Source organism: Melopsittacus undulatus, chromosome 2, assembly GCF_012275295.1.
Source record: "Melopsittacus undulatus isolate bMelUnd1 chromosome 2, bMelUnd1.mat.Z, whole genome shotgun sequence".
NCBI lineage: Eukaryota > Metazoa > Chordata > Aves > Psittaciformes > Psittaculidae > Melopsittacus > Melopsittacus undulatus.
Genome location: NC_047528.1, coordinates 41,003,557 through 41,028,029, shown reverse-complemented (window position 1 = coordinate 41,028,029; position 24,473 = coordinate 41,003,557). Strand labels below are relative to the sequence as shown.

At 41.7% G+C, this 24,473-nt stretch overlaps 1 protein-coding gene across 2 annotated transcripts in view; it reads left to right on the top strand.

The window, feature by feature from the left end:
* The window catches only part of KLF12 (KLF transcription factor 12), a 244,941-nt gene extending 220,999 nt beyond the window's left edge, over window positions 1–23,942 (top strand). For both annotated transcript variants that reach the window (XM_034074351.1, XM_034074350.1), the window contains 2 exons: window positions 5,693–5,850; window positions 22,987–23,942. In XM_034074351.1, coding sequence (XP_033930242.1) covers window positions 5,693–5,850; window positions 22,987–23,168 — 340 coding nt within the window. In that variant the 3' untranslated portion in view covers window positions 23,169–23,942. The remainder of the gene's footprint in view (window positions 1–5,692; window positions 5,851–22,986) is intronic.
* The last annotated feature ends 531 nt before the right edge of the window (window positions 23,943–24,473 follow it).

The following is a 24,473-nucleotide window of genomic DNA, read 5'->3' as shown; positions in this document are numbered from 1 at the left end:
GTGAGTGTGCTGCTTGATGTGCTTGGGGGGCCCTGTCCCACCACTGAATCCAAAGCCAAGATGTAAAAAATAATGCAGAAAGCTCAACTTGTTCCCATAGCTATATATTTAAGAGCTTTAGTTTCTGTAAATGCAAAGCAGCCAAAACCCCAGTATTTCTTTCTGCAGCCCATGTTCCCTTTGAATGCCTACCAAATGCAAGAGTTCCAAGGGTGTTCTTCCACTTCTCATTGCCATCTGAGTGCAGACATGTTATATTCTAATTTTCTGCTTTTATTTCATTTGCCTGCAGTTTTAGTTACTGCGACTGACAAGGTTGGCCCAGAAGCTTTGCATGTCTCATAAAGATTTATATTGCTAAATTTACACACTGGTTGTATATTTGAATCTTGTATATTTATATATTCTCTTCCATTCTAAGCAAAATCTGTGTATATTTGGATGTACAAAATTGGCCTGAGAGTGAGACATGAATGTTGGTTCTATTCTGTATTGCCAGGGCACATTGTCACCTCCTAAGTATTTAGCATGGTAGTATCTCTCGATTTTCATTTTCAGCCTATGTATTCATGTGCTTATTTTTGTGTTACATACACAAGTATCACAAGAAGAAGCTTCATTGTGGAGTGAAAGGTGGATTTTCCAGTTAGGTGGATTTTCCAGTTGTTCCTTGTGTAGCTTGCTTATATCTGTGTTCTTGATTTAGAATCATAGAATCACAGAATAGTTAGGGTTGGAAAGGTTTTTAAGATCATCTAGTTCCAACCCCCCTGCCATGGGCAGGGACACCTCACACTAAACCATATCACCCAAGTCTTCATCCAACCTGGCTTTGAACACTGTCAAGGATGGAGCATTCACAACCTCCCTGGGCAACCTATTCCAGTGCCTCACCACCCTGACAGTAAAGAATTTCTTCCTTATATCCAATCTAAACTTCCCCTGTTGAAGTTTTAACCCATTACCCCTTGTCCTGTCACTACAGTCCCTAATGTAGAGTCCCTCTCCAGCATCCTTATAGCCCCCCTTCAGATACTGGAAGGCTGCTATGAGGTCTCCATGCAGCCTTCTCTTCTCCAGGCTGAACAGCCCCAACTTTCTCAGCCTGTCTTCATATGGGAGGTGCTCCAGTCCCCTGCTCATCCTTATGGCCCTCCTCTGGACTTCTTCAAACAAATCCTTTATTTCCATGGAAGTTGCGGCATTGGTGAGAATCAAAGCTAGTTCACATTGAAAGTTGTTATGATACTTCCGTGATCCCTTGGCCACAGTTTCCCATCCTCTCCCATGTGTCAGCAGGTACTTGGCAGACTTCACTATTTAGGGAATGAAACCAGCAAAAGGAAGCAAGCTGCTTGAGTTTGGGATTTTTGGGGCAGAGTTGAGTTTTTGTCAGTGTGGGTCCCTGAACTGGCTTGCTGCAGGATCAGACAAATGCTAGTGCCTACATGAGGAAAAGCAACTGGAACAGCACTGCCCTGGTATGCTGTCTTAGCCATCACATCCTTCAACAGTCTAGAGCCTGAGAAACACAAAAGGGATGCAGTTTATGTTATGCCCACCTTGGGGGCCATGCACTGGCCAGGCTGAGCAGATGCTGCATGGAGCTGAGCCAGGTTTGGTTCTCCTTCTCATGGTAGCCAGAGTGAAGGGAACACTGCTGATGTGTGCCTGGATGTCACCCCAAAATAAAGTCAGCTTCTGTTTTCAGCAGCCATGGCCTATATAGGTAAGGTGCAGCCTTGTATCTCTTGTTTCACTACAGAACCCAATTAGGGAGGAAGGTAATGCAGTCTGAATGCTGTAGAGATGTATGGTATGGTGAAGGGGCCTTGGGACACATGCTGGTCTATACCTGTTGGCTACATGTCAGTGTGTTTTCCATGAGGTCTTTAGCAAGGCAGGCAGAAGACATAGCCACACAGTCTGAGCTCATAGCAGAGGGACCAAGGAAGAGTAAAGGTGGCAATCACAAGGATGAAAATACAACATCAGCCAGCTCTTCTCTGGCTTGGTGAGAGGCCATCAGCAGCAGGAGGCCCATGCTTTGGTGGACAAAGGTAACACTACTTGTTTGCCACAGGGTGAAAGCACATGAGCAGGCTGCTGATGGAGAGAAGCCAGTGTGCAGTGATTTGTCACTGCATACATGGTATGTTGTTTGTGTATTGTAGCACTGAAGACAGTTCAAGGCTTTAGTGAACACATAGTCCTCCCCAGGCAGTTCTGCTCTGTATATTGCTCAGGAAACACAGGAGTGGTATAAAAATAGCTGCTACGTGTGCTTTTAGCAGTGTTACCGAGTATGCCAGGGGCCTTTCACAGGCTGTATGTAGAACAAGGAGAAACTTGTAGGAGACTGTGGGCAGCATTCATAGAAAGAAAAATTAATCCTGTATTACCAGGGTTATAATCCCTGTTGCATGCAGCAAAGATCACGTTCAGCAGAACTTGATGGCCACCTACTGGTGAAGCCCCGGTCTTTGTTTTACTTTGCAGACATTTTTTGGTCAGAGAGGCAAGTGAGTTGCAAAGATGCGTGTTTTCACTTGTAGCTGGGAATAACACAGCTGAAGTTCTGTAAGTCACCCTGAATGCTTACATTGGTTTCATTAATTTCACCCTATGAACTACAGATGTTTCAGCTGCTTCTGGAAGCAACCAGCGGTCTCCTATGATTTCTGTCAGTATAACAGCTTCTGTCTTAACATAGAAATTACACGGGTTTTATAAATAATGAACTGCAAATAAAGCTGACAGGCCAGAACTGTTTTGTGGGTTTTTTTTTCTTTGTTAATCTCTCAAAGCTGATGTGTCAGCAGTAATTTGATACACCCTGCAGTTTCTCTACGGTGTTACCTGTAGTATCAGTCCTCTTGCTAAACCCCACCTTAAGCCTTGAAGGCTCCCGGAGTTTCTGGCCAATAACAGAAGCACTGGTAGCTCCTCATCTGGGCATTGTGGCAGCTCTCAGCTGCTGACATGTTTCCAGCTCTTCACTCTGGGTAGATGGTGAGGGCCACTTGGAGTCAAGGGAGGCAGCCATGGTATGGTTTGTGTGGTTGTCTGGGGTTTTTTCGGTTACTTATTTTACATGGTTTTAAACCACATGTGAGTCTCTCCTGCTGGCTAGTTTGTCATGTAGCCGGCACTGCTGTGAAGGGAAGGCATGTGGTTACATTTTCTGGTTCCAGCTCCCAGTACCCCCCTCCTCAGCACATTGAGCAAGTGATGACTGTGAATCACTCAGGGCTGGTGGCAATGCACATCATCTTCTGTGGCTTATTTGGTTGTTTTCCATGGCATGGCATAGATATAGGATGCTTTTATACAGAGGGAGTAATCCGGATAAAAAGCAGCAGCACTGATCATGTGCCACCTTCTTGGCACTATTTTATGGCACCCTCTCCTGTATAAATTCCTGGGAAAGCACAGAGCAGTTCCCAGCAATGAGGTCACCTTCTTGTACGTGACAAATAGCTTTTTACAAGGTGCTGAGTCTTCTCAAGCTTCATTTTGTCTCGGGGCTGGGAATTACAGCAGCATTACAAGCTTGATCCTCCTCCCATGTAAACGAGCTGTACCATCCAGGATCTGAACACCCTGTTACAAAACAGGCTTTTAAGACAGCTCGTAAATCACAAGCAAGAAAAATTATGCACAAATATTTATTTTTAAAGATAAAGATTTTTCTGGATTTTGTGCCTTCAGTGTTGAGCTTTAAGATTTGATTTACATGTTTGCTTTTTATTTTAGATGTTTAAACAATAGGCTAGAGTAGCAAGACCATTCTCAGTGAATCATCTAACCCAAGACTGTTATTTCCCCGTATGCTTAAATGTAATTACTAAGCCATTTCTGTGACAACTAAACATATCTGTATTCTTGTCACATAGTTGAAGTGCTGATGTGTCTTACTCTCTTGGGGACTACATCTTCCTAGTTAAGGTTAATATTATGGCACTCTGTCCATTTCTTTTTCCACTTCAGAAATTCCTCTCACACCTGTTAACACATGTCGTTATTAGAGACAAAAATAATTAATCTGGAAGATCTCTTTGCCTGAAGGTGAAATAAGAATATACATTAAGTGTTAGAGAGGGCTGTCAGAAAGGGGGTACTCATTTTTTTCTAAAATAATGCTTTAAATTAGGGTTCTACTGTAAAAATATTTAAACAAAAAGAAAAATGCATAATTTCAAGTGCCATTAGTTCAAGGTTTAAAGATTTGTGTGCAGAGAATTGGAACATCAGTCAAATCATATGCAAGTCAAATGGTGCAAGATGCTTTATGCAAAGTTTTAACCCAGTATAAGTAGTCCTCAGCAAATTCTGGAGATGTCTATAAGTGCAGTTTATACCAAAACAGCTATAGCTATAGCAGCAGCGGCTATTGTAACAGAAGGTTGCAGACTGGTGTTGACACAGAAGCTTCTCAGCAGATGCATTGACACTGGTGCTTTTTTCAAATGCCTTTCTTAGTATCTCGGCTTTCCCCAAGCTGAAGTGCTTACTTTTTTCTGTGATCACTTTCTTTTCCTCCCATTCATTTTCATTTGACAGTCACAAATTCTTTCAGGAGAACTGGGAACTTTCATCTGAAGAGTTTAAAAGAGCTAGTTGACTGATGAATCTCTAGATCATTTACCTTGAATGTCAATAAACCCAAGAATGTGGGGGAAGCCCCAGAAACTTGATGAAGGCCAGTGTTATTCCAGTGCTTAAAGTAGCTAAACAGGCTAGTATAACTGTAGGTGAACGTGACTGCTGTGCAGTATAACCATGATGGGGCTGATAAGGTGATCGATTAATAATGATTTATAGCTGTGTAATGTAATTCATGGAAGTCAGTGAGGGTTTGGATCTTCGCATACCAGCTTGGTAACAGTTTATGACACAAGTTTATCTAACCAAGGCAAGTACACTGTTGTAGCAGGCTTCCTTCAGGTATCAGATTTGGTACACACAGTAGTTAGAAACTCAAGCAACATGACTTCAACATGATATTTTTAAATGCTTAAAATTGTGATAACTGATAGGCCTTAGGACATTGCTGTAAATGGAGTATCTTTGATGAGCATTCACTTTTCTGTGGACTTTGGCTCTGTGCTAACAAACGTTTTATTTATCAGTTGTCTGAAAGGAAATAAAATTCATTGACTTGCAGGTGATGGATTGGGAATTGTTAAATAAGGAAATGGAATGAGGGGTGATCTAGATCTGTATGCAAGCAAATAACAGGTGTTTGGCCAAATGTGATGATCCATGGTCCAGAGCTGTGTACTGGAAATGCTTTCTCATAAAAGGTGTCTGGATTTTTATCTATTTAAACCTGTCAAAGAGGAATTATGGAGGCTATATATAAAGATGTTTAGAAAGCATGGCTCAGTGAGATTGGATCTAGACACATATGAAATAGAAAACAAGTTCAAGATAAAGTCAGGCTACTTCACTACTGGAGGAGTATTTCAAGTATCATGGTATTTTCTCAGCAATAAGCACATCTAAATCAAGACTTGAATTATTGAATATGCTCTAGTTCAAGCACAAATTGTTTCAAGTATGTGCTGTGGACTATGTGATAGAAACGGAAAAAGTTTGAGGCACGGTGATATGTTACAGCTGATCTTTTGGGACACAAGATATGCACCACGCTCTTGCTTCATTGTTTTGTTTCTGTTCTGGTTTTTAGTTCAATTTCACCGTTCAGTATTGAGAGCACAAGGCGTCAGAGGAGGTCTGAGTCTCCAGACTCCAGGAAACGACGCATCCATCGGTGTGACTTTGAGGGATGCAACAAAGTATACACAAAAAGTTCCCACCTGAAGGCTCACCGGAGGACGCACACAGGTAAGACTTTGCTGTCATCGTGTACCAGGGCTAAGACAAGCAAATTCCTTTCTGACTAATTTAGGACCTATAGAACTCATTATCTTACACCGAGAGCCAGAGGCGTGTACCTGAATAACAGAGATGTCCATTCTGGTGCAGATGAAGAGAGTGCTTTTGAATTGAACTTCCCTGTCATCCCCACTTCTCAGGACAAGAGCAGTGTCAGCACAAACCGGACTCCTTTCAGATGAAACTAAAAAGAAAAGTGGCCTTCAGTGACACACCTACTGTGCTTCAACAGACAATGGGTGGTGATTGCTACGGACCAAGCAGACCTAGTCCAAAGAAAATCCTCAAGAAGAGCATACAGTGTGGACATAGTTCTTCAGCACCTTTGTTTTTTTTTACTCTAAAGACCTACTCCTATTGAGCTGCTACTTGCTTTTATAGCCGTAGCCCTTCAATGCTAAGTGCCACTAAATGCTTTCAGTTCAATTCAAATGTAAACTTGAATACCTCAGTATTTTCTCCTGGAGGCTGCAGGGGCACCTACCACATACTGCAGAAGGAAGTCAGACACTTTATGAGAATAGGTTGCCCTAGGTCCCTACAGCAGAGATGCAGGAGAGGTGCCTACATGAGCTGGATCCCATTCAGTGATGGTAATACTTAATACTGAATCAATACCTGGTGTCCTTATTAACTTTAAAGGTTGTTACTAGTCTACATGACAGGCATGTAAGGGTAGCTGAAGCAACAATGTGTAATTGTTGTAATTTTGTTGTGTATGAATTCAGGAGCAGTGGTTTGAAATCATCAAGAGCAATTTAAGAGGGCATTGCTCAGATGGCAGGAATGGCAGTAGACAGAACACTCCGAGCCTCAGTGGTGTTCCTTACTCTGCTGCTGATTTGCTTAAATTAAATTTATTGATCTCTCTGCTCCTAATCTTCTTCAGTGTTTTAGTAGTCCCTTGGAGAAAAAATTGTATTTATCCAGCATGTAGCCCAATGTTGTTCTCTGCTGAGAATCTGCTGGCACTTGCTGTAGTGTGATGTCCTCTAAAGAGTATGAGATACTGTTTTATAAAACTAAGTGATGGCTTCTCCATTTCGAATGAGGCCATTTCTCCATCATTATTTCCAATATGTATTTTGGTTGGTAGGATTTTTGTTGAGAGGAATACTGAACAAGGCTCATCTTAATACCCCCTACTAAATCAATTTCTGTAAGGTAAGAGTTCCTTCCTTAAACAGCAGAAAAGTTCTGGCAATCTGGGTATTTCATTACATTTCCCTTTAGGACAATTATTCTAGTCTCTTCATGCCTTCCCGTTAATGCTTGTACCTCCTCCTCTCTCTTGATTTATCACGTCTTGTCTTAATTCTTTTTCCTTCTTCCTTTCTTTTCCCCATTTTCACTGTGGTCTTCAATCCCCTCCCCTTCCAATGTATTTTATATGCCTTACCCTTTTACCTCGCTCTCTGTCATTCCTGTTTTACTTATTTTATCCCAATCTAACCCTGCTCTGTCCCTTTCCCTACCCCTTCCCTGATTTCTAAGTGATTTTCCTATTCTTGCCTGTGTCATCCTTCGAGCATTATACAGCTGTAGCAGATTAGAAGGCAGAGAGCCCAGCAAAGGCATGAAAACAATAGACTGGTTGGTTTGAACTGAAAATACTATTGTGTATTTATGTCACAGGGAAGTCACTATTTTCTAGCCTGCAAGATTGGTGACCAGCCCAGGACTATAAGCAAGCACCGTGTTAAGGAGCTGAGTTAAAAAACTAGATGTGAACAACCTCAGAAAAGTCACACCCAAGTTAGCCCAGAAATACAGAAGGCTCTTCTCTGCTGTGACTTTTTAAAACACCAAGAATCTCATTTGTTAATTCATTAGTGATCTTATGGCAGACAAAACTTGCAAGTAATGAACCCAGATCAGTGTTAGATCATCTGCACCTCTGAATCTCAGCCTGTACACTTAGGGTGTTCAAAACTAGGCACTGAAGGCTTGAAATTGTGTTGGTAATCAGTTTTTTCAGCTGTAACTCTCCTGCCATAATCATAGGATCAATCTCCCCAACCTTGGTACTCTGGCAGCTGGGTGTCTAGGCTGTGCTATCTGTCTGGGATCTCTGGATAGTCAGAGAAGGATTGGCACCTCTGGGGCACATTAGTCCTTCTTCAGGTAGGCCCAGGGTTTGACTTGTAAAGGTGCTTCTCTTTCACTGCTGAATACAGAGGAAGACCAGATACCTACTGGGCTCTCAGCTGGCTGAAACAAATCCCCACCCCAAAAGGCATCTGCCCGAACTATTTTACAGTCTTTGAATGTTGATTTATTCCTTCAGGGAGAAAAGAAAAATAACATTAAATAAAAAAAAAACGTCATTAAATGGTCATTTGTTAATTGTTTTATATTGTCATGTCTTCATGCCTGCAGCAAGTAAAGTATAGTCTACAGAGAAGGTGAGCACTGAATTCAGCTGATGGAACCAGTGAGAAAATCTGTATCATGCGGTTAAAATTATATGTGTTTTACAAAACACTTCTCAGGTCTTGATAAGAAGTTGGTGGATTCAGACTTACATTTAGCATTGGCCATGAGCATACTCTTACGTATTAATCTCATCTTACTTTTTTTATCTTGCCCTTTACTTTTGCTTCAGGCAAAAGAAGTTAATTATTCACTTATGACCCACAGTAATTAGTGCCATTTTGGATAAGTATAAATGAAGTATGACAGCTATGCACGCAAGGGTGAGCAAGTTTCAGTAGGAAGCTTTCTGAGAAAAGATCACAGAAACTCAGCATTGCGTAATATAGACTTTTTTTATTTTAGGCAGGCTGATCTTGCTGGCAGTTGTTTACCGAAGCAAAATGTGCTTGAGAACTTTTCTTCTTACTATTTACTATATGCATAGCCACTAAAACATTCACAGTTATTTGGATACAGGAGGAAAAATAATCATGGAATCATAGAAGTTGAAAGGGGCTTAAAGCTCATCTTGTTCCAGCCCCCCTGGAACTTCCACTAGACACCTTCCACTAGACCAGCTTGCTCAAAGCCCCATCCAGCACTGAACACTCCCAGGGATGGGGCAGCCACAGCTTCTCTGGGGAACCGGTGCCAGTGTCTCACCACCCTCACAATGAAGAATTTCTTCCTAATATCTAATCTATACCTGTCCTCTTTTAGTTTAAAGCCATTCCCCCTTGTCTTGTCACTACATGTCCTTGTAAAAAGTCGCTCTCCAGATTTCCTGTAGGCCCCATTTTGGTAGTGGAAGGCTGCTATAAGGTGTCCCTGGAGCCTTCTCTTCTCCAGGCTGAACAATCCCAGCTCTTTCAGCTTGTCTCCATAGGAGAGGTGCTTCAGCCCTCTGATCATCTTTGTCTCATGAGAGCATAATAGATGGGGAGAATCATCTTGACCTGCTGGTCTTGCTTCTTCTGATGCAGCCCAGGATATGGTTGGCTTTCTGGCTGTGAACACACATTGCCAGCTCATACTGAGCTTCTCATCAACCGACACTCCCAAGTCTTCCTCAGGGCTGCTCTCAATCTAGTCTCCCCCCAGGTTGCTATTTTGCTTTTTATTTTTTAAACAATATTTTGACAGGATGAATAACTTGGTTGGTAAGAAGGTATATACTTTTTTATTCCTAATTAAAAATGGAAACAAAGTATTATAGCAGGTTAACTTTTCATTCTCTTTGAGTAACTCCTAGGTTTTTTTAAGTATGGTGTGCCCTGGCTCCCCAGTACTTCTCACTAGTGTCATCGAAACTTAATGTACTGATGTGGGCATGGAGTCCACTGGGGGGCGAGCTTGAATTACATATAGCCTCTCCAACTGGAACTGCAAGTGAAACCTGTACTCTTAGAGCAGTTCATAAATCACAAGCATCGGTATTAATTTTCTCTTTCTAGTATCAGCTTCTTGTTGTTGTTTTGCCAAATCATCAGATAAAGCTATCGGGAGGTATCGGGTGTGATGGAGGGCCTTCGGGGCTTGCAGGCAATCTCACAGCTCAGGTTTATCTGCTCTTTCCGCAAGGAGAAACTGTGAGAAATTGGCTCACTGAAGTTTTGTTGAGTTAGTTTCTGCTTCAATGAACTTAAAGAAAATTACTAATGTGTGACTACAAATGAGTAATCTTGAAACATGGGAAAACCAGCAACCCTGGGTTGTACTGCTGGTCTTTACATGTCTATGTTGTGCTCAGCATAGGTGCTTGGTGTCAGCTCCAGAAATGAGGAGAGCTGTAACTGATGTTCCCTGTGAAGCCTGTGCCCCTGCAGTCTTGGTGGGACACACCTTCTTCAGTTTGCTGCTTTCGCTTTGAAGATGGAGAGGGAAACAAGCATAGTGTTATTTTATAATATGTAATGGCTATTTCAAGCCTTTTAGGTAGCATTAAAGTTGCCATTGACACATTCAGTAGGACAGCTGAGTGTTGCAGACTAATACTGGTTACTTCCACTGTGTTTCATTTTTTTCCCCATAAAAATTTCATTCTAAAAATACTTAACTTTATATTAATGAATTGCTGTTTCTGTTCTGTTAGCACTGGTTTGTAAAAGATCTAAAGATCTCTGTTCCATCTGAAAAGAAATGGTGAAAACTGATATATTTTATATAAATCAAAAAGTCACATCATGCCTTCTCTTGAGAGGCTGATGTGGGTTATAGAAAATATACTTTAATAATTGATCCGTGAAGTTGGTGAAACTGGAAATCATGGGTCTGTAAAAACTGTAAAATGCATTAAATCCATTATTTTGGCAGAAAGTGGGCAGATATTTTCATGCCATAAAACAGAGGACGTACATCCTAGCCTCCTCTCTAGTTGGCTGGACATTCCTGAAATGTCAATGTAAAGCTGCAAAGCAGTCAAAAATGTTTGCAGTTTCCCTGCAGAATTTCACTTGACTTGTCATTATTTTTCAGCCATCTGTAACTGTAATGGAAATAGCTTTGTAAGTTAGACAGCAGGACAAAACTCATACCATTTATCAAGTTGAATGCAAGGCATTTAAGTCTCTGGTGAATTAATATATTTCATTATAACCTCAATCAGCATAATAGTTGTAGATAAAGTGTGTGTATGGAAAGAGAAGAGGACAGAGTGAGAGAAGAGGGAAAAAAGAGAGCAAGCATCCAGAACCCTTTGGGCTGCTTTCTGTAACAGCACAAGAGGCATTAGGAAGTGAAAACACCTTTGGGATAGGTAACAGTGCTCATATGAAAACCAGACAAACCTTTTTTTATTAATACTGTTTTCAGGTGCCTTGTTTTAATGCATTAAAAAAATAAAAGTGTCATTGTCAAAAGATGGCAGGTTCTGGCTGCCATCAGAGACACTGCAGGGACCCCGTGGCTGTTGGCTGTGGGTGATGTCCCTGGGCATACATCTTGTGGTGCAACTGGTCATGGACAAACTGTGCCACTGCCTGAACATGTGGCTAAAAACTACCTTCATTTTCCATCCACAGGCTACTTAGTCTGCAAATCCGAGTGTGCAGTATTCTGTTTAAGCTGAGTGGCGACCCTATTGGTACCAAAGCTAACCTTTGCATACGACGATCAGGTTTTCATAGACATCATCTGTCTCCTCTTCAACAGGGAGAGCATGTAAATTTGAGGCATGTGATGTAAATTGAAGAGGCAAATTATGCTGTCTGTTAGGAGCCCTGGTAAAGAACACAGAGACTTGAAACATGTAATAGCACACATGGAGGGGATTTAAGGATCATTTTTCTAAGTATGCAGAGTACATTGGGTGGTGTGAATGTGTCCCATAGGGGTGCTGAGCATGGGGACTGTGACCTGAGAAATCTAACTAACTACTGGGGCATTTAAAGGGAAATCTGATTTATCTTTGATTTGACATCTGAAGTTCCTCATAGCTAAATCCATTTCTAGCTCATTGTGGTTACCAGTATCATATGGAGAAGCCTTGGGAGTTTAAAGCACTGCATGAATCATCCTGAAGAAGTCCATAAAGAGGTATCTGCTTTAAGGTTATGTGGGACATAATTCTACAGCATCTGGTACAGAAGAGTTTGCTTCCCATCTTGCACTTCCATAGGATTTCCTTTTACTGTAGGGGTAATTAGCTTCCTGTATTTCTGTACAGCCTTATTTCAGCAATTGGTTACAGATCTCTGGAACATGGCAGAGTGACTTTCTGTGGTCAATGGCAACAAAAGCCTGGACTTTCCAGTTGGTGTGAAGTGGGAATGGGTTTAGTCCATGAGCATGGGCATCATAAAGCCGCTGTCATGGGTTTGTTTCTGCCTTAGAGGAGTGGAAGAGAGCAAGGGCTGTAATCAGAGCACCTTCTGTGGGACTCAGATACTGGACTGCAACTGCTGGTTTCCATCTGTGGGCCCCAGCCAGCACCAGGTCTGAATCACTCTTTTCAGTACCACTGCTTCAGAGGATGCAACTGCTTTGTTAGGCACTTAGAGGCAGGTGAATATAGCCCCAGGCCAAATGAATATTTTTGCGTTTGGTGCTTTGTCCTTGATCGACACCTGTATCATTCCTGAGAGATGAGAGCAAATACCTTTGCCACAGACGTAATGAAGCCTATTTGTCAATGTCAGGTGGTCTCAAGCAGCGTTGTATGGAGTCAGTAAACATCTCAGAAGTACAGTTTTGTACCTGAGAAAATGAGAGCATTTCCTCCACAAAATGTTCCTTTGTAGTTGGGTTGAGACACCACTGTAGAAGAGCGAGGGCTAGTGGGGACATGGGTGTTTTATTTAGTCTGTGCTTTTTCAAACTTTGCATTCCTCTTGCCCAGGGTTGCTCCATATATTATTTTAATACGAAAGGGACCCTGTCATTACTCTTTGTTCACATTTTCCTTTGAGCAAGTTCAGAGCAGACTTAAAAAGTCAGAACCACCAAAAAAGTAATTTTTGCTCTGTAGGTTTTAAAACTCCATTAATTACCTGTTGTTTTTTTAAGGTCTGTTAATGCCTTTTGCTACCTATAAGTTCCAGAGAGATATTGACAGGTTTGTAATCCCTTCTTTAGGTAAATATTGGGAGGAAGCAACATTTTTTAAATAATCCTTCTGGATTTGATTTAAGCTGTGTAGATTTTTGGTCTGCTTTAAAATGAATGCCTCTTTGTCACCTGCCCTACACACTCACTCTTCAAAAGCCCAGCTTTTCTTTCTCAGGTCCTACATGCTTTGTAGGTCCTTATCCCAGAGCCTCCCTCCTCCACATAAATCTGTCAGATGAAAAAAGCTGCAACAGCAGGTTCACATGCTGTTCCAGAAATGGGGAATTTAAATAAACAAAGCCAATTTTTAAATTAATTTGCTTTAAGTAAAATAGGAGGTTCTATTTGTATTGGGTGATGCTTTTATTTTTTAAGAAATACTTTCTTTTAGTGTTTAAAGTTTACTGCCAGTTTCAATAAACAGTAGAGTTTTCCTATGTAGAAACCATACATTTCATAGAAGTTTTCACTTCTGGCTTTTCTGCTCTTTCTTTATGAAGTTTCTATTTAGAAGATAAACAGATTATTTCAGAAATGGGGCTGCTGAAGCCTCAGCTGAAGCCTCAGCCTGTTCGCATTGGTGTGGTGGGATTCACATTTCAGGACAGAAGTATATTTAAAAGCGAAAGTCTGATGGTGCAGTATGTACCAGAGTACGCAGGCAAGCTCACCAGTGTCACCACAACCTAGTAAAGAGATGTAGAAATGGGAAGCTCTGAGTGTAGTTAGATAGTTATCTGAGTCCAGCTCCTTTCAGGCAGGTGTCCATACCACAAGGAGCTTGTACATCCAGTTCTCTTCCAATAGTCGTTCTGTGGAAAGTTAAATGATTTCATTTCTGGCGCATTTTGTGAGCTCTGAATTCACCTTACACACAGGGAGTCATTCCTCTGCATTGTAGGTCTGATGCTGTGCCGATATGGAAGAGTGCCCATGTGGTTATTCCAAGGAACTTTGATGGGAAAGCAAGTCTAATTGCATCTGTGATTACTTTCAGTCTCTAGGTTATGAAAAATATTTCCAACAGTGCCCCTTGACTTTGTAAATACTGGGTGCATATGTGTTTTGTCTGTGTGTGGCACAAGGGAATAATGATAATTTCATTATGCAGAATAGAGTTTTCTCTAAGCAAACCATTTAGTACTTAATATTCTACCTCCAAAGAACTGCAGTTCATCTAAGGTCTCCGGCACGATTGTGGTCTACCATGTTAGCCCTGCCGTGACATGAAGGCGAGAGAGACCTCTTTACTGTTCCCTCCAAAACGCTTTCCCAGATGTTGCACCCCGAACTGGAGGAGTAAATACACAGTACAGGGTTTCCAAGGATGTTAACTCTTGCAGCCCGCTCATCCCCAGTAGAGGGAACAGGGTAGCAACTTGTTACTGAAATTCCTATTACTGATGAGATACCACTTTTGGTAAGTGTGTCTGGAGTCACTTGTGCCCACCCTGTCCTTCTCATAGAATCATAGAATCTCACCAGTGCAGCCTTCAATTGGAAACACAGTTGTTGAGAGTGGAGCATGCTCAGAACTTTAAACTTCACAAAAGCATTTGTTTTAATGTTTTATTGAGGTTTTCTTTTTTTCTGCTTTTTTTTTCTACATGGGTAGAAGGAAAAGAGGTAGAAACTGAAAGTTGGTGTTTTCAAACTTCTCTTTTTGCAAATAGGTAAGTAGAAAGCTGGGAGAATGCTATAAAATCTTTTTAGTTTGTGGGAAAATAGAAAGACACCTTTAGATAGATGTAGGATGAGGGGTTATTTTCTGGACTTCAGTGGTTTTTGATCACATAGGAAATGAAATGTAGTGGGATCTTGGTCACATCTCTCTGCTTGAGAATGACTTCTAGTACATTGCAAACAACAAATAATTGGTTGTATAAAACTGAGTGAGTCAGAACACATCCCTTGGAGTCTTTTTGTTGTTTCTCTTAGGTTTTATTTATTTAATTATTTGGGAGCTAGTTTGTTGGTTTGGTTTTTTACAGGTAGTGGGAGGTTTAACTTTAATGCTGGGAAACATCAGTACTGCTCATGGTGAGCATGGTGGAGCAATCCCTGCAGCACTCAGGAGTGGCGGTAGCAGAATCCTGGGCAGATGGAGTGGGAAATGTCACTTGTTTGGTGTCTCCCTTCAGTTCACAGTGATGGAAGGGTGTTTTATCTGGTGGGGGGGGGGGGGGGGCAGACTGAAACCCAGGCCTCTTTCACCCCAGTGAAAGAGATAAAATAGCGTGCAGCTCTGTTAGCACCCTCTGTGCAGTTCCTTACTGATGGAAGTATGGATCTGTTGCTTCACCTATCTCAGATACCTTTGTGAGTGCAGGCTGCTGTAAAAGGCAAAATCTCAGCCTTCCTCACATCACTGGAAATTTGATAGACCCATGTGTTAGCTGTGGCTGGAGAGAAAGAAAAAACTTCATGCCATTTTCCACCTCATATATGTACAAAAAATATGTATGTTAAGTGTATATATATGCACTTAATATGTACCGAAATATTTATATGGGTACCACATCATGCAGGAAAAACTTATCAGGAAGGGTAATAAAATGCTATTTGTCATCTACTGTTGGAATGGTCTGGCTCCTGGACTCAGGTGCACAGGAAGAGGCCTTTGACATTTCCACTAAAATTATTTTTTCTGGTTTTATAGGAATTAAAAATTTCACATCAGCAATGCCCTTGGAAATGCATGTAACTAATCCTTGTCATAGAATCATAAAATGTTTTAGGTTGGAAAGGACCTTAAAGATTGTTATAACTCCCCTGCCATGGGCAGGGATACATTCCACTAGGTCAGGTTGCTGAAAGCCTCATACATCCTGGCCTCAAACACTTTTCGGGTGGGGGCATCCCCAACTTCTCTGGGCAAACCATTCCAGTGTCTCACCACCCTCATAGTAAAGAATCCTGTTGTAATACCTAATTTTAGTCTCCCATCTTTCAGGTTAAAAGCATTCCCCCTTGTCTCATCGCTACATGCCCTTGTAAAAAGGTTCTCTCTAGATTCCTAGTAGGCCACCTTTGGGTATTGTCCTAGAGCATTAATTCATTTCCACCTCACGTAGTACTAGGTATGTCCCATTGTGAAGCTGAGTATCTGTGCAGGAGCCCAGTAAATAGAAAACATGGAAAAGAAGTTTCTTGCATTCCCCGTTTCTTTCTTGTGTGTGTGGTGACAGAATAGGGGTGTCAGCACACATGTGGTGTACTGAGTTTGCCTTATTAAATGATGGAGAATTTAGTTTTCTGAGTCTGGTCACAAAGGCTTTTTTCCTGGTGTTTGTATTAAAATAGTGGCAAACTGAGGCAGTTGTATATCTAGAGGAGCATGTGGAACAATATCAGAAGGAAAGACATAAGTTTGCTGAGCTTATACTGGTCTTGCAGAGTGAGGGAGAAGAAGGGCCAGGATGGCAAACAGGACCCAAGCTCAACAGTGCAGTGAAATGAAAAGGTAATTTTTTGGGTGTGATGTAGGAAAAGTATTCACACCTGAATTATTCAGAAGTTGAACTTGTAAATAATCAGTTCAAGAGATGCCAAAAGGATAATCAAGTTCTGTCTCTTGTTTTAGAGTGGTGGGTGTCACTGTATTTTTGAACTGAAGAAGTTGTTTTGTTCCCAGTTTTCACATGAAGAAACCATGTCCCTGTGCTTTGCCTAACTCAGACTAAGAAAAGAAAAAAACCTGTATTTCAAGACATGTCACAGGCAGCACAGTATGTTCCTGTTCTGCTTGTAGAAATTGTTTTGCCAGACTTGCTCAACTGATATGAAACTTTAATCTCTTCCCAGAAAGATACTTCATTTGCATATTTTGACAATGCTGAAACACAAAAATCAAATTCATTATGTTCACCAAATGACATTTAAATAGTCAAGTGGATTTTTGCATCAAAATTATTGAAAATATTTCAGACTTTAAAAGGGGTGGAACTGAGATTTAGCAGTTTCATTGCAGAAAGTGAGGTGTTCTAATATGTAAGTCATAGCATTGCTGTTTACTTTTTCTGCAGTTTTGGGGAGGTTGCTGATGCTCGCTGTGTAGGTTTTCCTACCTGCAGAGTGGACACAATATTTCTTACACAGTGCTACTATGAAGACAGACTTCTATGAAGGATTACATTTAAACTGTGCAAGTTTGACTCAAATCCATTGCATTTTGTGGGTGGAGGGACAGCATCTCCTCTATGCTTCCACTCTCCCAGTAGAAACACTATACAAACTTATAAACCAAGTTTCATTTCCAAGTGCTTTTATAACTTTGTCCTTCTCAAAGCAAAATTTCAGCATGTGGCACTTCTATGGGGTGATGAGAGTTTAAGTCTGACTAGGTGGCTAAGCCTGTACCTCTGAACAGTTCCCCATGTTTGTTTTCTAATTGACTCTTATTTGGAATAAAAATGTTACCAGTGTTTCAAAAGGCTGAGTACTACTGCAGGAGGGGGCTACAGAAAGTAATGTAGTAATTCCATGTTGTAGAAAAGTGGGATAGATGGGGATGTCTGTAGAGGACACTAAAAAGGGACATGGCACTCACTGTAATAGCAGAGAGAGGGGTGAGTTTATACCAGAGAAAGAAATCGGTTTACCACTTGATCACTGGAGTGTTTTCTGTCCTGGTAGTAGACGGCGTTACCTCATTGTTGCCTAATGACATGGTTGCCAAGAGCCTGCTAAACCAATGAATAAATGAAGCTTAAATAATGCACAAATGAAAAAAGCTGCAAGTGCACAGAGAGTACATATAACATCGGCACTTCCCGTAAATAAAGCTCCTTGCCTAGGGAGCACAAACCAGGTTCTGTTTCCTGGAGCTTCAGAACAGTTTCCCTTCTGGCAGAGTAACCCATAACTATTTACATGAGGTTTTTTTTTGTGGTGCCTGTCTTCAAAGCATCTGATGTCAAATACCATGATACCAGCTAGTTGATGGGCAGAGAATAACTGCCAAGGAACCTACCACATAGGAAATTCTGCCCAGGGGTAAAGCAGACCCCTTCATCTGTTGATGGAGATGGTCTCCTGCCATCTGTTCCATGGTGTGGTCCCTTGCTGGTACCTACATAGGGCTTGGTTTTAGGGAATATGTGGATGTCATCAGGGTGACTGATCTTCAAGATGTTAGAGTACATGAATAAGGGGAAGACAGGCAGTAGGGGGGGTGAGAAATTTTGGAAGGATTTACTGAACAGTGGTCATTATTCAGCATTATTAATTCATTATTTGCTTGAGTTTGGGGAGATTTAATGAGTAACAGTTGTAACTATGTTCTTAAGTGCTTAAGTGAGAGAAGCCATGATAGGGTAAGAAAAATAATGGTAAAAGTAATCATACTAATTTGTATTGTGGCATCTGGACTACAAAAGTCAAGGTTTTGGAAGGCTCTGTTAATAGAAGATTTAAAAAAATCACTAGTTTCATTTGAGGCATTGAGTCATACCCTTAAAACTTTATAAATAACTTCCCCAAACAATAGAAAATATTAATTTTCTGCAGGGAACTGTCTATAAGAATTTTTTCATGCTCCAGGGTCCCACTTGATCCATGTAAATGCCAGTCATGGCATACTTTTCACTGTCTATGCATTGCAAGGCAAAGCTGCGGAATAGCATCAGAATACAATTTCTCAGTGTTTTGGGATCTTTTTGTCAGGTTTCAGGACAAAAAAATAGGGCTCTTAAAGACAGGTGCAAAAGTAGAGGAGGGTAAGCTCCTGTGAAAATGCTCACAGCTTAGGCATTTATTTTTTAAGTGGTTTACTTCAAGACTAAAACTGTACAGATTCAGAAGATTGAACTAATGGAGGCTTATCTTCCTGCACTTCTCTTTTTCTCCTCTTGTGAATTGCTGCAGGTTCTGAACTCTTTTTCTACAGCTCTCTTTCAAAAACTGTCCACTGTTTTGTCTTCTTCATTCCCATGTTTCCTGTACCCTGGGCAAGACTCACACCACCTGCTTTTGCTCCCTAGAGCTGAATGAGAATTTCAGGTGTTTGGTTGCGTGACAGTAACTCTGCACCCTTGGCAGCCATCGAAGCAGCCGAAACGTGCCCACACTTTGAACCTGAGAGTTTCTTAAACACTTGAGCTCAAGTGCTCGCAACAGAGGCAGAAGTGTCTGAAGTGTCAAAATGGTTGAGTATTTGAGTTCAACTCCACTGCAATCCAGCCTTGAAATGGAGATAGATATAGAGAGATATATAAGCTCTGATGCTAGTTTCTTCCAGTTAACAAACTAGTTTTTCCACCTCCTCAGTGCTTTCTGGGGTGCCCTGCTAAGGTCCAGCTTCTCTCTGTTGATTGTGCTGAGAATTTCAGCTCACGTTCATCAGCCAAATCTGCTGTGTGATACCTGACACCAGCTTCCCATCCTCTAAAGCAGTTCCACTCCTGATGGTCCTTTCTCCATCCTTTCAACTCCTGGATCTTCTGGTCTTTACAAACTCAGTGGCCAGTCTTCATGACGTAACAAAAGGTTGAGAGTTAGTTTAATGTTGCATGTGAAGAGCATTTTCTTCCTAGCACTTGTCCATCCACGGGTAACATAGGTGTTTAACAAAGAAGTAATATTATTCTTCCTCTAAAAATTAGGTCTGTGTAAAATGTTAAATGATCTTCATGAAAAATCCTATATTTCACAGTTTTCTTTACAGTGGTTTTTTTTAAGATACATATGTGTGAATGTCTCCAGAGTAACGCTACTTTGCCTTCTTTTACCTTCTTATGCTATATGCAGATTTAATTGAAAATAATGAAAGGTCTTCTTAGGTTGAGCTTGTAAGAGTGATACTCTTTCAGTGGTGTAAATAGCTTGAGAGGAATGTGGTTAGTCCCGTCTCTTTCACATAGCTCTATAGGGGCTGGGTAAGCAGGACTCATTTAGAAGGGAGGCTGGAAGCAATGCTTGGGAACTCCAGGCAAGTGACCCTCACTCATGCTCTTCCATCATCTGAGTTTTTTTCTTACCTGAAGTGATACTAGTTTAATGGACAAACAAACTATTTCTGGTATTTTTTTCACCACCCATCCCTTCCTGCATTGGGTTCTCCATTTGTCTTCTACAAATGGAAAGAAGATCTGACATTTTGTGTACCAAAGGGGCTGTTGAAGAGGAAGGATTTTGTGGATGTTTTTAATATCTTTAATAATGCTATCAATGATGTGGATGAGGGGATCAAGTGCACCCTCAGTAAGTCTGAAGACAGCACCAAGTTGGGTGGGAGCGCTGATCTGCCTAAGGTTAGGAAGGCTCTGCAGAGGGATTTAGGCAGGTTGGATCAATGGGCTGAGGCCAGTGGTTTGAGGTTCAACAGTCCTAAGTGCTGGGTCCTGCACTTGGGCCACAACCCCATTCAATGCTATAGGCTTGGCAAAGAGTGGCTGAAAAGCTGCTCTTGGAAAATGAGCTGGGGGTGCTGATTGATGGCTGCTGAACATGAATCTAGATTGTGCCCAGGCAGCCAAGAAGGCCAACAGCATCCTGGCCTATATCAGAAATAGCATAGCCAGCAGGGCCAGGGCAGTGATCATTACCCTGTACTCTGTGCTTTTGAGGCTGCACCTCGAATCCTGTGTTCAGTTCTGGGCTCCTCACTACAAGGGAGACACTGAGGTGCTGGAGCAGGTCCAGGAAAGGGCAGCAAAGCTGGTGAAGGGTCTGGAGAATAGATCTGATGAAGAATCACTGAGGGAACTGGGGGTGTTTAGTCTGGAGAAGGCTCAGGAGGGACCTTATTGCACTCTACAGCTACCTGAAAGGAGGGTGTAGTGAGGTGGGGTCTGTCTCTTCTCACATGTAGGAGGAGATAAGACAAGAAGAAATGACCTGAAGTTACACCAGTGGGGGTTTAGATTGGATATTAGGAAAAATTTCTTCCCCAAAAGGGTTGTCAAACATTGGAACAGGCTTCCCAGGGAAGTAGTTGAGTTCCCATCCCTGGAGAGATTTAAAAGACTTGTAGATGTGGTGCTTAGGGTTTAGTGGTGGACTTAAGAGTGCTGGGTTAACAGTTGGTCTTTTCCAACCTAAACGAATCCAAGATTGTATGATTCTGTGTTGTAGAAGAGACTTAGAATTTCAGATGCTTTTAAACAAGAATCCAGAGGTTAAGAAATGTCCCCAAGCTTTGCTCTGGAAGCTTCTGTGATCAAAGAAACCAACCGGGGTGGTAGCAGGGAGTTTAAACAAAAAGAGTTTAAAAGTACATTGAGGATAGACGTTCCACTTGGTTGATGTGGTGTGATGAGACCATTAGGATAGACCTGCCAAATTGGATGGAGGTACTGCTATATTTGTACAGTGCCCCGCACCAACTGTTTGTGGCAAGGAAATGTATGTAAGGCAGTTTGGTGGCAAATCTGAGCACATTTTGTAGCGCTGTGTCATTGGCAAGAGCATGCAACCTGCCATCTGCCAAGTACTTCGTGCCTGTCCAGCTCACAGCAGCTGCCGAATTCCAGGCACCCAGTGCTGTGGCCACCCAGGGGCAATGAACACTACTTGGTGCTTTGTGCTTGGACAAGTACTATAAAATTATCTGGGTTAAGTTGCTGCTGGTACAGCTATAGGCTGTGGTCACCTCAGAGCCTAGATTGCTGGGTTCACCTCGCAGCAACTGTTTCCCACCCCCGTCTGACATCAAAACTGCAGCACAGCCCAGGTGGTGCACAGAAGGTACCAACTCAGGGAGCTCAAATGTTGCTGACAAACCTGCTGACATGCCTGTACAGCATCCGATTTCCTTACAGAGGCACCCGTGGCCATTTTAGCTGGATTTTTCAGGGCTGTTTGAACTTCGTGATGATACTCTTACTCGGGAATTTTCTTTTGAAACTGAGGGCTCTCAGCAAAACGTTTATTGACTTTTGAAGAGACACACGGAGGGAGGTGCTGCCTACAACAAAGCAAGTGTTGCATCACTGGTTCATGTAATTGAAGTAGTTTCTTGCAAGCTGCTCGTGATTCATGAGAGATAATAAATAACTGAGAGGAATGATTGTGCCTGGTGAAGGAAACAGTTGTTGCAGAAATGCTGTTTTGTTGTCCTGGTTGTGATTAGCTGGTTTCAGAAGGGGAGGTAAAAAATCATTTTTAACACACCAGAAGAAGATACATACGGACCTCACACAGTTTCCTCATTTTTGATGCATGCTCAACTGTGGGATCAAGGTAACTGCCAAAAGCATTTAGCGTGCAGACATTGAAGGATGGTGGTAGAAATCACAAATAACTAAAGCCTACAAACGTAGCCAAAATGGGGGTTCTATGACAGTTTGCTTTGTGAAAGCACCAAGTACAATTTTTCTGTATTGATCTTCTCCTCTGACATGACACAACATAGAATGTGGATCATGCATCAAGGTTACCTTTAAATAAAAAGCAGAGAGTGAAATTTTCCAAAAATCTACACTTAACCCAAGTCTGATCACATTCATGTAAATGGGTATTTATGAACAGTGTTGTGCAAGTCCCATGGCTGACTGCGTTTGAAAATTGTACACTGTTCCTGGAAACATCTTACATGCAAAATTAATTTTACTGAAAATCAATGCAATAAATAGAGGACATTTTACAGATTGATTTTTATGTTTAACTGGGAAATTGTAGTTCATTTTTACCAGCTTACTAAGAAATGTCCTGCAGTCTTGTTTACACATACAATCAGAAACCTTCATAAACTTCATACAAATAATTGGGAGTATGTGGCAGCCTGTGTTAAGCTGCTGAAATACCAGGTAATCTGGACATCTTGGGAGAAAGTGTAGCTTGAGAAGGTGGCAGTAGCAAACTTGTATGGTAATCATGAGAATAATTATACATCCCTTTGTCCTGATGTTAATCCCCACATCACCCCTGCAAGGTAGGATCTATATTGTTGCCTTAATCCTGTTGATTTTCTTAGTCATGTGAATGCCACAGGAATGATAAATGTCAAGGCCCTTTCCTTATATTCAGCAGATTTGGTACCTCGTAATTGTGTAATTTGGCCTGAAGCAACCCCTAGGCAGTGGGTGTTCATGGGAAGCGTGCAGAGGGGGTTGCAGGGATTAAGAGCAACAAGGGGAAGTCACCATCTGTTTCCCCCCCCCCCCTCTTTCTTTTGTCTCTTTCCAGGAGAAAAACCCTACAAATGTACCTGGGAAGGCTGCACCTGGAAGTTTGCTCGCTCCGACGAACTGACGAGGCATTACCGCAAGCACACAGGAGTGAAGCCATTCAAGTGTGCAGACTGTGACCGCAGCTTTTCCCGCTCAGATCACTTGGCGCTCCACCGCCGTAGGCACATGCTGGTTTGAGAAACGCTACCTGTTCCAGCCGAATTTAAGAGCTGGGTCTCTTAACTACCCGGAGTGAATTCAGCAGGGCTGAATCCCCCTCTACAGTGTTAACAGGCAGGGCTTCCCCTGATGTCCGTAACATAACGTAGTAACAGAAATTATCAAAAAAGGCAGGAAAAGAAGTGCCACTCTTCTCACCATCTGAAGTTAACCCCGCCTGCCCCTCAGCATGGCTACCCCCTGAAAGTGTCATCACAATCACCTGGGAAATAGCAGCCGAAATGCTACGGGAATGGGCATTATTTTACATGCTGCATCCTTTGACAAAAAGGTGTTTATAGCTTGTATGGTTTCTCAGCTGTCGGACATTCTGTTTCTGAAAAATCACTGCTGATTGGAGGATTAGACACCACAAATTGATGATGATGTTGAAGATGAAAGCAAGACCGCTAGACTTTTATTATCCCATCTTTTCCCCTTATTTTGAATACCATCTAGCTGGTGGTCAACATTACGCCTGAGCTGTGCTACAGGCAAGCTGCATGTGAGTAGGCAAGAAGCTTCTGTTGGAGAGGTCCCAGTGTCAGGGCTGAAGGGTTGCTTGAGCAGACTTTTACAATAATGGTGGTGGCATTTCAGTATTGTACCACAATTGTCATTATGCCCTAGAGGACACCAGCCATTTAACCTTTTTCTTTTATCTTTCTTTTCCTTTCTTTTCTTTTGTTGTTGTTGTTGTTGAAGTCTGTAAAATAAACAAGGGGCAGCAGCATTTCTGCTGAAAGTACAATATTAAGTATCTATATTTTACCATGGACTTATTTAGAACCGTTTCTGATTTGAGTAGAAAGAGCACATCTAAAAACTACTACTCCATTCGCAACATGCAGTTTTCTTTCATGCAGGCATTCTCTTCCCCACGACCATTATTTGAACACAAGGAAATAGTCAGATCTTACGCTCACTGGTAACAAGGTTAGTGGTGTAGCCATTCATGAAATGGAATTGAATGTACCAACAAAACAAAACAGAGAAGAATCGGCTGCATCTCTTGCAGAGAAAAAGCAATAAGGAATAAAATAGCTCTCAAGATAATAATTTACTCCATACCAACAGAAACAGGGGGTATGCAGAAATAGCATGTAAGCTCGTTTAAGTTAATCTTTCTGATGGTTTCACTGACCTGCTAGGTACCACAATTAAGTACATTCATTTCCTTCAACATAATATTTGTGTCTGGAAAGCAAGAAAGATAAAGGAAAGAGCTGATTATTCAGGACTCGGAGGATGAACCATAAGTAGGAAGGAGAAATGTTTCTGCAG